Genomic DNA, 12,099 nt, shown 5'->3' with positions numbered 1-12,099 from the left:
ATTGTGTCATTATATCAATAGATGAAGTAAAAGCTTTTGACAAAAAACAATATCCTTTTCTGTTAAACACACACATACACACACAAGGAAACACGGGGAAAAATGAACCTTTCCTTAATAGGTTATATCTAAAATTAATGTGGTATAATCTAGAAGCCTTTCTAGTAAAAAAAAAAAAGGGTGAAGCAAGGTTGTCCATTATCACTACTACTATTTAGCATAATCCTAGATTAAAATGCTATTTATAACACTAAAACAAGAAAAAGAAATTGACACAAAGAAACTAAGTTGATGCTTTTTGAAGATGATATGATGGTATACTTAGACAAGACTACAAGTCAACTAAAAATTTAATTGAAACAATAACTTAAGCAAAATTGCAAGATATAAAATGTGTTATTGTTTTGTCAGTTAGTTATGGCTGACTCTTCATGAACCCATTTGGGGTTTTTTTTTTTTTTGGCAAAGATACTGGAGTGGTTTGCCATTTCCTTCTCCAGTTCATTTTACAGATGAGAAAACTGAGATGGCAAACGGGGTTAAATGGGTCACACAGCTAGTGTCTGAGACCACATTTGAACTCAGGTTTTCCTGATCCAGGCCCAGCAGTCTATCTACTGTGCCACTGAACTACCCTAGAAAAAATAGTTTGTTGAAGCAATACTTGAATATCTTTTCCATTTCCTATTTGTTGTTCTCTTTCCTTTCATTTTTTGTCCTTAAATACCCTGGGGATTATTTTGCTTAATTGGATCTCTTTCTAAGGTTTCTAGAATAAAATTGATTTACCCTCCACTGCTCATATGTTTTCTGAAATAATACTGCTCAAAACTTTTCATCATTCTTCTAAGATATTACAAATGAGTTATATTCTCAGCCACTGTGGCTTTTAGTTGCCATTTCCCTCTCCGTCTAGTAAATAATTTAGATATTTGCTGACTCCTACATACTATGCTTTTCTTAAGAGAGCCCAAGATTACATTAGCTTTTTTTGGATGCTTTATTATACTGTTGATTCATAATGAGCTTCCAGTCACCTAAAAGCCCCATAAAAAGAAAAAAAAATTACTGTCCAGCCACATTTTTCCCATCATTATACTTTTGAAGTAAGTTTTTATTAACTCAAAGATCACACTTCACAGCTGTTATTATTAAATTTCATCTTAATAGATTCAGCCTAACTTTCTAACTTGCCAAGATCTTTTTGGATTCTGTGTCTGTCTTCTAGAATGTTAGCTCTTCTTTATATCGATGTGTGTTACTTTCTAATTTGATAAGCATATCATCTATACTTTTATCTTAGTCACTAGTAAAAATCTCTCCTCTACACCTCTCAGCAGCTTTATCTCTTTCAAGTCTTAAACTCCATTGTCACCTTCTCCATGAAGACTTCCCTCTCATTCCTCAAATACTCCTAGAGAACCTTATCTGGATCTTTCCTTTGACTCCATCACTCTTCCTTGTATTATATGTATTTTGTTTAATAAATGTTACCTCCCTTCCACCCCTAAATGGAAAAAAAACACCTAGAGAGCAGGACTTTGTAAAGTCAGTGCCTTTTTTTCCAAGTAGGTGCTTAAATAAATTCTTATTAAATTCAGTTTGTTGAATTAAATAGCATTTTGTCAATCCACCCATCCATTCATTCAAGCACCATTTATCATTCATCTACTGTGACTGTGCTAGACATTGAGGGATATAGAAAAATTAAGATAAGGTCTCTGCTCTCAATAGAGTATATCTACTCTACGTATTTAAACATATTCTAATGTCTATTATAATGATTTGCAAACCTGCAAATCTACTAGGTTATAAGTTCCTTAATGGGAGGGACTCTTAAGTTTTTCAATTTTTCAGCTCCAGAACTTAGCCCATACATAATAGGTACCTAATAAATGCTCATTGAGGTAATGAATGAACAGGAAGGAATTGGGAAGACAGTTCTAGGAAAGGAAATATGGTTAATCAATAGGATTAACTGGCACCAATCATTCTTTTCCAGACACACACACAAACTGAACTGCCCCATGTGGCTCTTCCTCTGTTTTGGGAAATTATTTTTCAAACACACAACAACAAAACCATGCTAAACGAATACTAAACAGGAGCAAAGAGTACTTTCATCTCATGTTGCCTCCTATGATAAAAACAAAATACTAACTTCATTATTTTGTCATCAACTTGTATAACATAGAGACGGAGCATTTTCAGAACAATCCAGATCATGGCAACCATCTCAGCAGACACTTGTGGGATCCAGTTCAGGGAACACTCGACCTGTGACTGAGTGTTCTGATCTTCTCGTACCAGCTTTTCCTTTCAGAAAGTGTGAGAGCCTAGTCATAATCTAGCTCGAAATTATTTAGTGGTATGATGTAGACCGGTACCACACTGGTCGTGCTGCCACCTTTGTAGCAGCATAATTTTAAAAAAAAAATTTTCTTGAAGGTAAAACCCTTCATTTTGGCCACATGTGTCTGGCACAAGCACTTAGGCTATCTCATGTGGGGAAATACCTCATGCTCTCTGTTCTCAGAGGCATTCAGAGTCATCATGTGATGGTTCAATCTCCTCACAATAGGCCTGACAAAGAATTCTGAAATTAGCCTGCTGTCATGACAACCTCAGGAGCTTCCCAGGGGGCCACTCCAGAGAACAGGACATCAGGTAAAACATCAGGTACAATTTCTCCTTGCCTAGGAGATCTCTCTTAAAACTTTACCTTTATTAAAAAGAGTAAGAGTAAACCATATTCTTATCAGTTGCAATAAAAACAATCAAAACCTTCAACCCATAATGATTTCTAGCACCTTACCCTAAAGAATGTCTTAGTTAGCAAAGCCCTAAAGAGTACCAAGAAGAAGTGGGAGGGTTGGGGGGCAAAAAAATAAGAGAAAATAGGATTTGATGTAGAACAAAGGTTCTTATCTTTTTTTGTGTGTTATGGACCCATTTGGCAGTCTGGTGAAGCCTATGGACCTCCTCTCAGAATAATGTTTTTTAACTACACAAAGTTTACCGATTATATTAAAATAGTTATTGAAATGTTTTTAACTTAATTTCATGGATCCCAGGTTAAAAACTGATCTAGAGTAACTTAACTAGCCTCTTCTAAGAAGGGAGGCCTTTGTAAGGACAGTTTTATTGAGCAGGGAGAGTGTTAATTTGCTAAGTCACCTAAAGTACTTTATCATGTCTCCTTTGTCAAGCAGTTTAGCAGTTTACAAGTCCCAAGCAGAAGACCCTGGGTCTGTCATCTCACATTCAATGTCTTTTATTTTATTAAAAATAAATGTGCTGGGGCAGCAAGGTGGCTCAGTGAATAGAGCACGGGCCCTGCAATCAGGAGGACCTGAGTTCAAATTTGGGCTCAGACACTTGACATACTTACTAGTTGTGTGACCTCGGACAAGTCAACCCCAACTGCCTTGCCTTCCCCCCTCCAAAAAAAAAAATAAAAATACATATGCCAACCAGGTACCTTTTGCAGCAGCAGATGCAGAACCAAGTGAAACCCACCATTATCATGATCAGAATAAAAGCCAGGAGAGTCACGTAGAAAATACTCCATTCTGGAAAACAAGAAAACCAAAATGTTTTTGCATTTTGCAGAACCACTTGATGTATGCTATCTCACACTGAATAAATATTTTAAGGCTCTACAAGCAGAGATTCATGCTGTTAATTGCACCTGCTTGACTACCACAGGATCATCAATGAAGTGGGATACAAGTCTGAGGAGAACTGAAGGTCATGCAATTAATACTGAAGTTGCTCTCTCCATATGCTAAGCATTCTTGTGCCAAGCAGAAAAGAGGACTCCAAAATTATCCAAATTCAGCCGTGATCCCAGAATATCTTTACCTCTGCTGATTGTTCAAAAACCATAAAAAATTCAAAAGTTACTTTTTCTGGGAACATTTATGAAGTCCTTAAGGTCCTAAAGCAAGGGTGGGGAAACCTGTGGCCTAGAGGCCACATGTGGCCTTATAGGTACTCAAAAGTGCAACCCTTTGACCGAATCCAAACTTCACAGTGAAAGGCCGCAGATTCCCCACCCCTGTCCTAAAGAAACTATTGGGTCTAGCTGAAAGAAAATGTGGTTGTCATGTCTCTCTGTGGCATGGTACACCTAACACTGGGTCAGACAATAGATCAGAATCTTCCCAATTCATATTCCTTCCCACATCTGTGCATGGAGTAGCTTCCAGGCATAAAGAAACTATACAGAGGAACAAACAAGGTCTAAACATGACTTGCCTACCCTGCACAAGAGATGAATTCAACTCATCTTTCTCTCCATAGTCTTAATACTTTCAACAGGTTTATATAAGAATGTCATTTGAGAATTAAAAATGCTAATTTCTCTCCTTTATCATGTCCAGTCTAGCCCAGTGGTATGCTGGTAAATGTTTAACAACAAGCTCTCCAAAAATGTAGGTCACACTTTAAGGTTTAATCTTAATAACATTTTATCCATCACTTTTTTTTGGGTAGGTAATCAAAAAAGCAATTAATTAGTCCCTGATTTTCATCATGCTGATTACTAAGGTGTAAATAAATGCTCACCTGAAAATTAAACATTAATTCTGTGGGTTAGTTTGAGCTGCCTCCAACACTATGCCCATCTATTTATCTGATACCCAAATTTACTTTCCAAGGTATAGATTCCCTGATTACTTTAAGATAATTTCTTCCCTGGACCACTGGTCAGCTCAGCTGGTGCCAGCTTCACTACATTCATGGCTGAGTTTGGTAGTGTGGACTGACTTCTTTTCTTATTCTGATCCCAACATGAAACCCAGCTGAGATCAGTCTGTCAAACTGGCATTTTGGGTAAATCTAAACCAGGGCAATGGGTCGCTTCTGAAGTCACCTATTTAAATGAATCCTCATAAAACCAAAGAGAGTTATTGCATTGAATTAACAGTAATCTGTGATGGTATCTTTTCTGCCAAAGTAAATAACTGATCATTAGCAAATGTGAGGGCAGTGAGGTGGCACAGTGATTAGATAGAGCACTGGGCCCAGAGTCAGGAAGCCCTGAGTTCAAATTTGGTCTCAGACATTTACTAGTTGTGTGACCCTGAGCAAGTCACTTAGCCCTGTTTGCCTCAGTTTCCTCTTCTGTAAAAATGAGCTGGAGAAGGAAATGGCAAACCATTCTAATATCTTTGCCAAGGATACTCCAAATGGGAGCATAAAGAATCAGACACAAATGAAACTACTAACAACAACAGAATAGATGTGAGGGAGGGGAAAAGATTCAACATTTCACAAAAACATAGAATTTTGGGGTGACTAGGTGAAACAGTGAATAGAGCACTAGCCCTGGAGTCAGGAGGACCTGAGTTCAAATCTGGCCTCAGACACACTTACCAGTCGTGTGACCTTGGGTAAGTCACTTAACCCCAATTGCCCTGCCTTCCCCCCTCCAAAAAGCAAAAACACAAACAAACAAACCCCCCCCCGCTCAAATTTTTAGTTTTGGAAGGGACTCTAGCAGGGACTTTAATCCAACCCACAACTCACCACCCAAGCCTCCCCCCCCACACTCACACAAAAACAGCCAGTTTGAGGGTATTATGGAAGGAGAATTTGTTACAGATAGATAAGGCAGAGAACATGACTATGTCCATTTTGTAGATGAAAAAGTTGACACTCAGATGAAGAGATTTGTCTAAGATCATATAGCTAATAAATGGCAGAGCTAGCACTAGATTCCAGGTCATTTGACTTACTGACCAATGTCCTTCCAGCTCCTACCACACTGTCATTAAAAGGCCAGATATTCCCCAATACTCAGGACAGGTTCTCTGCTAGAGCTTGAAGGATTGCTCTCTTTTCAGCCCATTTTCTGCCTCTAACTCTCAGTGGCAGGGCCTCACTTAGGATTAGAATCTTGGCCAGTGTTAAAGAGCCTTGTGGCTGACAGAGATATGATCAATGAAAGGAATGTGACTATCCTTCTGTACTCCCCCCCAAAACCTCACATTGTCCTTCAGAGACTTTTCTTGTTTCAAGGCTACAGAGTGGGAGATAATAGACTAAGATACTGGGTTCCAGAAAAATTCCAAAGCAGAATTAGCTTGGAAGAGGTGGAGTGGGAAGGGTTATTGATGACCTTGGGCATTTGGGTTTTTCCATTTAGAGCCCAGGAGCAAATTCTGTTTGCAGTTCCAGTGCCATAAGCCCTGGGGAATAATAGCCAATTAAGGAACTATGCCAGGACATCTGTCAGCAACGGCAAGATGTAAGAGAGCTCTATGTTTCAGAGCCAAAGCAGGGCCCAGGAAGTACTTTTCAAACCACTGTGGGTTGTTAGAAAGTTCTATCTGATGTATTCACAGGGCTGTTTTCTCAATGTAGTTTAGGCTGGGAAAAGAGATTAGTTCATTTGCAAATACAGAAGACTATTTCCCAGCAGGAACACAGGATCTTTGCAAAACTACTTCATCTGAACTTACCACAATTACTTTCTCCATCACTGAGGTAGCGCTGGATCAAGTTTTCCATCCACAACTGGTAGCAGATGCAGCGTTTGGTAATAGGATCACAGTGGCCATGCCCAGAACATTTCAAATGGCAAACTGGGAGCAGAACAGGAGAGGTAATAATTACCACTGGAGAGACAGATCTTGAGTTCCACAGGGTCAAAAGGGTCTCATATTTTGCTCTTTTTGCATCCTAATAGAGTAGCCCTTAAATACTCAAAGATTTTACATTCTTCTGGTATATGTCCTGTGATGCTGGAGGTGTGTTTTCAACTTTTTCAACCAAAAGCAATCAATTAACAGACATCTATTAAGCATCTACTATGTACAAGGCACTCTGCTAGGTGCTTGTTATACAAAGTCAGAAAAGGAATAGCCCCTGCCTTCACAGGGCTTACATTCTACCAGGCAAATGACAGAGAAAGGCTGCTGAACATTGCCACTGAAAAGCTCACACATGGATTTGCATGTCAGAAAAAAATTAAATTGTATAATCAAGGTTATATTATCAAAATTATAAAAATCAAAATTGTATTATTATGTCCTTTGTTGCTTTCCCAGTACCAAGTTCTACCTTCACATAATAAGTATTATGTTCAAAGAACAAGGTGGTCCTAGGAGAATTCCTTGTCCTAGGGGTTGGCTAGGACATCTATTAATACAAACACCAGCATATTTACAGTTATCCCTTCCACATTGTGACTTTCCCCATTGCTGTTTCGATATATTGTGGGTCAGTATAAGAAATTAAATGGGAATTTGGGGGGAGTTTTGTTGAAGCCGCAGACAACATGCAAAGGCCAGCAGACAACACAGAAAAAGGTTTAGAAACACAAACGTGCATAAAATATATAGATAATATTGTATAATGTCAACATATTCTATCTTTTAATACCATAGTAATTCAGACTTCTTTTCTGGTATGAAGGGAGGGTCAAAAAATTTTAACGCCAAATTGTGAGGGTGCTGCACCGCTAACCCCTGTGATGTGGAAGGGATAACTACAGAGATATACGGTGTGTCCCTAAAGTCTGGACACATAGGAAATCTCATTAACTATGCATATTTTCAAGAAATGAAATGAAATTTTCAACAACATTTTATTTAATTAGTATAAATGATATTTCATAGGAAGACATAGAAGACACATAGGAAATCTCATTAATTAAATTAATCTCATTAATATGGAAAATAGTCCCCAATAGCTAATGAAAGATTTTATTCTATATGCAATTGTCCTAGCTAAAATTTATGCTAATTAAATAAAATGTTGTTGAAAATTTCATTCATTTCATTTCTTGAAAATAGGCATAATGTGGGGGCAGCTAGGTAGCACAGTGAGTAAAGTGCCAGCCCCAGAGTCAGGAGGACCCGAATTTAGTTCTGGCCTCAGCCACTTAATTAATACCCACACAAAAAAACTAGCCATGTAACCTTGGGCAAGTGACTTAACCCCAATTGCCCTCCAAAAGGCCAAAAAAAAAAAAGAGAGAAAGAAATAAAATAGGCATAATGAGATTTCCTGTTTCCAGACTTTAGGGACACCCTATATACCAGTAGAAGGTAAGTACCCTGAAGGCAGAGACAATTTTATTTTTGTTGTTATTTCCTCCACACATAGCACAATGCCTGCAAACATAGTTTAATAAATGTTTGCTGAATTGAGTCAGACTAAATCTAAGTCAATTTTTTGCCAAGAAAGGGGTAACATGGGGTACCTATAATTTTTTAAAATGAAAATCAAAACCACCTGGACACTTCTAAACTGTTTAAAACCTTTCATTGTGAACCACAATTGTGCTCTTTAATGGCATAAGGTACAAATGATATATTAATATGTAATCTTCTTCATTCCTAACAGTTGTATCAATTTTTATCTGTTGTTTTCCCTCCTTTTCAAAGATAAAACTAACAGTAATTCTGCAGTTGTAGCTTTAAAAACTGATACATCATAAATATTCCATCCCAGCCTCTCTCAGACATAGAGGTTCTGCAAACCTTAGTCTTGTCTCAACGTGTTAAGCTGTTTAGGAGACCTGCCAGAGAATTTAATGCAAAATCAGTGTTTGACATCTTAAGACCAGGCACTCTCAATTTTTATTTATAGTAATCTTCTTCCTGTGTAAATGAAGACTGTATGTGGTTGGAAAGTCTGATACCACAAGGAGAAAAAAAAAATGTCCACGTAGAAGACCTACCTTCTGTGTCGACTCGCAGGACTTTAAAAAGTAAAAAGTCTGCCTTTTCCTTTAAGAGTTGAGCATGCAAAATGCGGGCCACCTCAACAGCCTGGATGACTCTGAGAGGCTGCCCACTCTGCACATAGAAGATGACCACAGTGCTGCAGAGGAGACAAGGAGGATATTGCCACCATCAAACAAGGGTCTCGCCCCTCAAACTGATCCATAGACTTTGCAAGCTGGTGTTTCAAAACATTGTTGTTTTACAGACTTGATCCCCTCCCAGCCAGTAATGATATGCTTTTACATGAACAAAGCAAATGATAATTTGATACTTCATTCATGCCACATTTTTTTTGTAAATTCTTTTTATTTTAAACTTAAAATACAAAATAAGAAAAGAAAAAAGAATCAAACTTAAATACTAAAACTCAAATACAAAATAAGAAAAGAAAAAAACATTGTCATGTGAATAGCAGAACATGAGAGGATTCAAAATATAAAGCAATAAATTTCCATTTCAAGAAAGCCTATATGATAAATGTTACACATTATGTTCAGAGTTGTCCATCTTTTCTTTACTTCCTTGTAGGTTTTATTTTGTTCTCTGCTGTGTACTTTTTATTTTGTTCTTTTTTTCCCCTTTTCTCCCCCTCCCCAAGGCTACAATTAAGCACTGACACACACACATTGTGTGTTTATCCTTTGTTTTCGAAGAGGACCTTGGCATCAGGGAAATAATTATATCTATATATAAAATATATACATATACACATACGTAGATAGATATATACACACACATGCATACACACATAATTCACTTAGTTCAGGGGAAAAAGGCAGCACCCTGAACTTCAGAAAATACAAACAGAAATTACAATCAGACCAAAAATATAGACAGAGAAAATAGCACTTCAGTAGATGGGGCTCCTAGCTGTCTGACCAAAGTTACCAGAGAGAGAAGCACCAGCATTTGGGTTTTCAAAGCCAGGGGGCTCAACACCTACTGTAATGGAAATGCAGATTTAAAGATCTTCTCTGCCCCTAGGCCCTTTGATAAGCTTAAGAGACTCAGAGAACCTTCCTAGATTTGAATATATACTCTGCCTCCTAATAGGCTGAATGTGGTCAAATGGAGCCTGTGGCAGGAGGCTTGGTTTTCAGGAATGCCCACACCTTGTTACTTTGTGATTGGGCAGTGGGTCAAGAGGGTACTTACATTCTCTGACCCAGGAGAAGGCTATATAATCCCTGATGTGAGGCTTTGCTTTGGGGCTCACTTTGAGAAGTGTTCTGTGATTTGATCAGATGAGACTCTGGGCAGCCGCTGAGAGCCCCGCATTTTTGAAAACCCAGATGTTGATTTGGTATGGATGTAATGGTTGGACAGTTTGGAAACCTGTCTACTTGATCTGTTTCTCTGTCTTGATAATTCTGTCTGTATACTCTGAAGTTTGGGGTGCTGACCTTTTTCCCCTGAACTAGGTAAACAATATATATTTGACTGATTAAAGTAAGCTTGTTAACCAATTTTGAGTTGCTTTCCTTTAGCAAAGCAGATCTAAGAACCTGTGTTGGCAGACACCCTGGGGATGCTGGGGTGCTTGCTGCTACACCTACCCAGAGATTCATCTGGTCAAATCACACAACTCTTCCCCCCGTAAATGAGTCCCAAAGCAAAACCTCACCTCAGTGTATCCTTCTTCAAGGGTCAGAGGACATCACAATAACCTTCATGACCCACTACCTAATTACAAAATAACAAAAGGTATGGGCCTTCCTGAAAAACAAGCCTCTTCCCCAATCAAGCCCCTCCTGTTGGGTTCCACTTGAGGCCCATTAAATGGCAGGGAAGATTTTCAAATTCTCTTACCATTACACTTATACACCAATAAATGGAAACAAAATTAGATGCCCATTGAATGGGAGAATAGTTTAACAAATTGTGGTACGTGAATGTAATGGAATATCACTATGCTGTAAGAAACAATGGCTTAAAGAATACAGAGAAGTATGGAAAGACTTATATGAATTGATGAAAAGTGAAATGAACAGAGACTAGAAAACAATATACACAATGACTGTAATATGGCAATGGAAGGAACAAAAACAATCTTGAACCCAGAAAAGATGTGGAAAAAGTCAAGAGATATGAGAAAACAATTCACCCCCTGTAAAAGAGTAGGGATGGGGAAATGAGTAGGAGAGTTTATGGATATAAAACATTGCATATATTGTCAATTTTTTTCAATGTATTTCTCAGTTTTGCTAATTTTTTTCTTTTCCTCCTTATTTGCTTTCTAAAAAGATTCTTTGCTATAAGGAATGCTTCACTGGGAGTGGGAAAAAGAGGAATGAAGGGAAATATAAATGATGTAAAAGCAAAAGATATCAATAAAAATTAATTTTAAAATATAAATAACAGTCATAGACACAAAATAATTGGGGTTCTTTGGTGGCAGAATACAGGTGTTTTGTATATGAGTATGTTTTATGGGTGTATATACATGCCTCAGACACTTTGTATGGAGATGATTTATCTAACAATCTATCTAGAATGCTGTCCAAAAATAGGAAGAAACTTTAAAGGTCTCTGAGCAATCAAAATAAGATGTGAAAAAGTCAACATACTTGCAACAGGATATTGGTGATACTATTATAGCACTTACTTTTTTATTCATCAAAGAGCCCTTTGGAGGCTAGATATTCTTTTTAAAAATACCACTCTAGTCACGGTATTTTTTCCTTAATAGTATTTTTTTCCAATTACATGTAAAGACAGTTTTCAACAATCATTTTTGTAAAATTTTAAGCTCCAAATTTTTCTCCCTTCCTCCCTCCCCACTCCCCAAGTAAGCAATCTGACATAGGTTATATATGTACAATCACATCATATTTTTTTTTTGTCTATGGGAGATGGGATGAAGCAGGTCAGAATGGAAAAGAGAACTTGACAGAAATAGAAAATAGTGACAGTCAAAAGACTAATTAGGGGTGGCTAGGTGGTGCAGTGAATAGAGCACCGGACCTGGAGTCAGGAGAACCTGAGTTCAAATCCGACCTCAGACACTTAAAACAAAAACTAGCCATGTAACCTTGGGCAAGTCACTTAACCCCAGTTGCCCTCAAAAAAAAGCAAAAAAAAACTAATTAGGAAAAAAGAAGAGAGAATATCAACAAGCAGTAGACAGAAGAATTATATATAGGATAGCACTTTTGGAGAGAATTGAGTGGGAGAGAAAAGGGGGATGGACTCCAAGGGCATCTCTATGTTAGATCATGATGCAATCATTGATGTTCATAATTATGGCACTGAGTCGTGCAGAGAAAGTACTCTGTCTCCAGTGCTCTATGTTTAAAAGTGTGTGCCCATTGTCCCAGATATGGACCATTTAGCAATGGCCTACCCTGAAGAGATCAAAGAA

The 12,099-nt window shown here is 37.8% G+C and overlaps 1 protein-coding gene across 1 annotated transcript in view; it reads right to left on the bottom strand.

Annotated features, from left to right (window-relative positions):
* Positions 1 to 12,099, bottom strand: part of KIAA0319 (KIAA0319 ortholog) — a 145,716-nt gene that overhangs the window by 15,934 nt on the left and 117,683 nt on the right. Inside the window, exons 17-19 of the mRNA XM_069095049.1 lie at positions 8,693 to 8,835; positions 6,468 to 6,590; positions 3,482 to 3,572 (exon numbers count right to left, since the gene is read on the bottom strand). Coding sequence (XP_068951150.1) covers positions 3,482 to 3,572; positions 6,468 to 6,590; positions 8,693 to 8,835 — 357 coding nt within the window. The remainder of the gene's footprint in view (positions 1 to 3,481; positions 3,573 to 6,467; positions 6,591 to 8,692; positions 8,836 to 12,099) is intronic.

The sequence above is a fragment of the Petaurus breviceps genome, unplaced genomic scaffold (genome assembly GCF_028583685.1).
Source record: "Petaurus breviceps papuanus isolate PSGF00001 unplaced genomic scaffold, PetGlider_PUasm1.0 224, whole genome shotgun sequence".
In the NCBI taxonomy this organism is placed as follows: Eukaryota; Metazoa; Chordata; class Mammalia; order Diprotodontia; family Petauridae; genus Petaurus; species Petaurus breviceps.
This window is presented reverse-complemented; position numbering and strand designations above follow the sequence as displayed.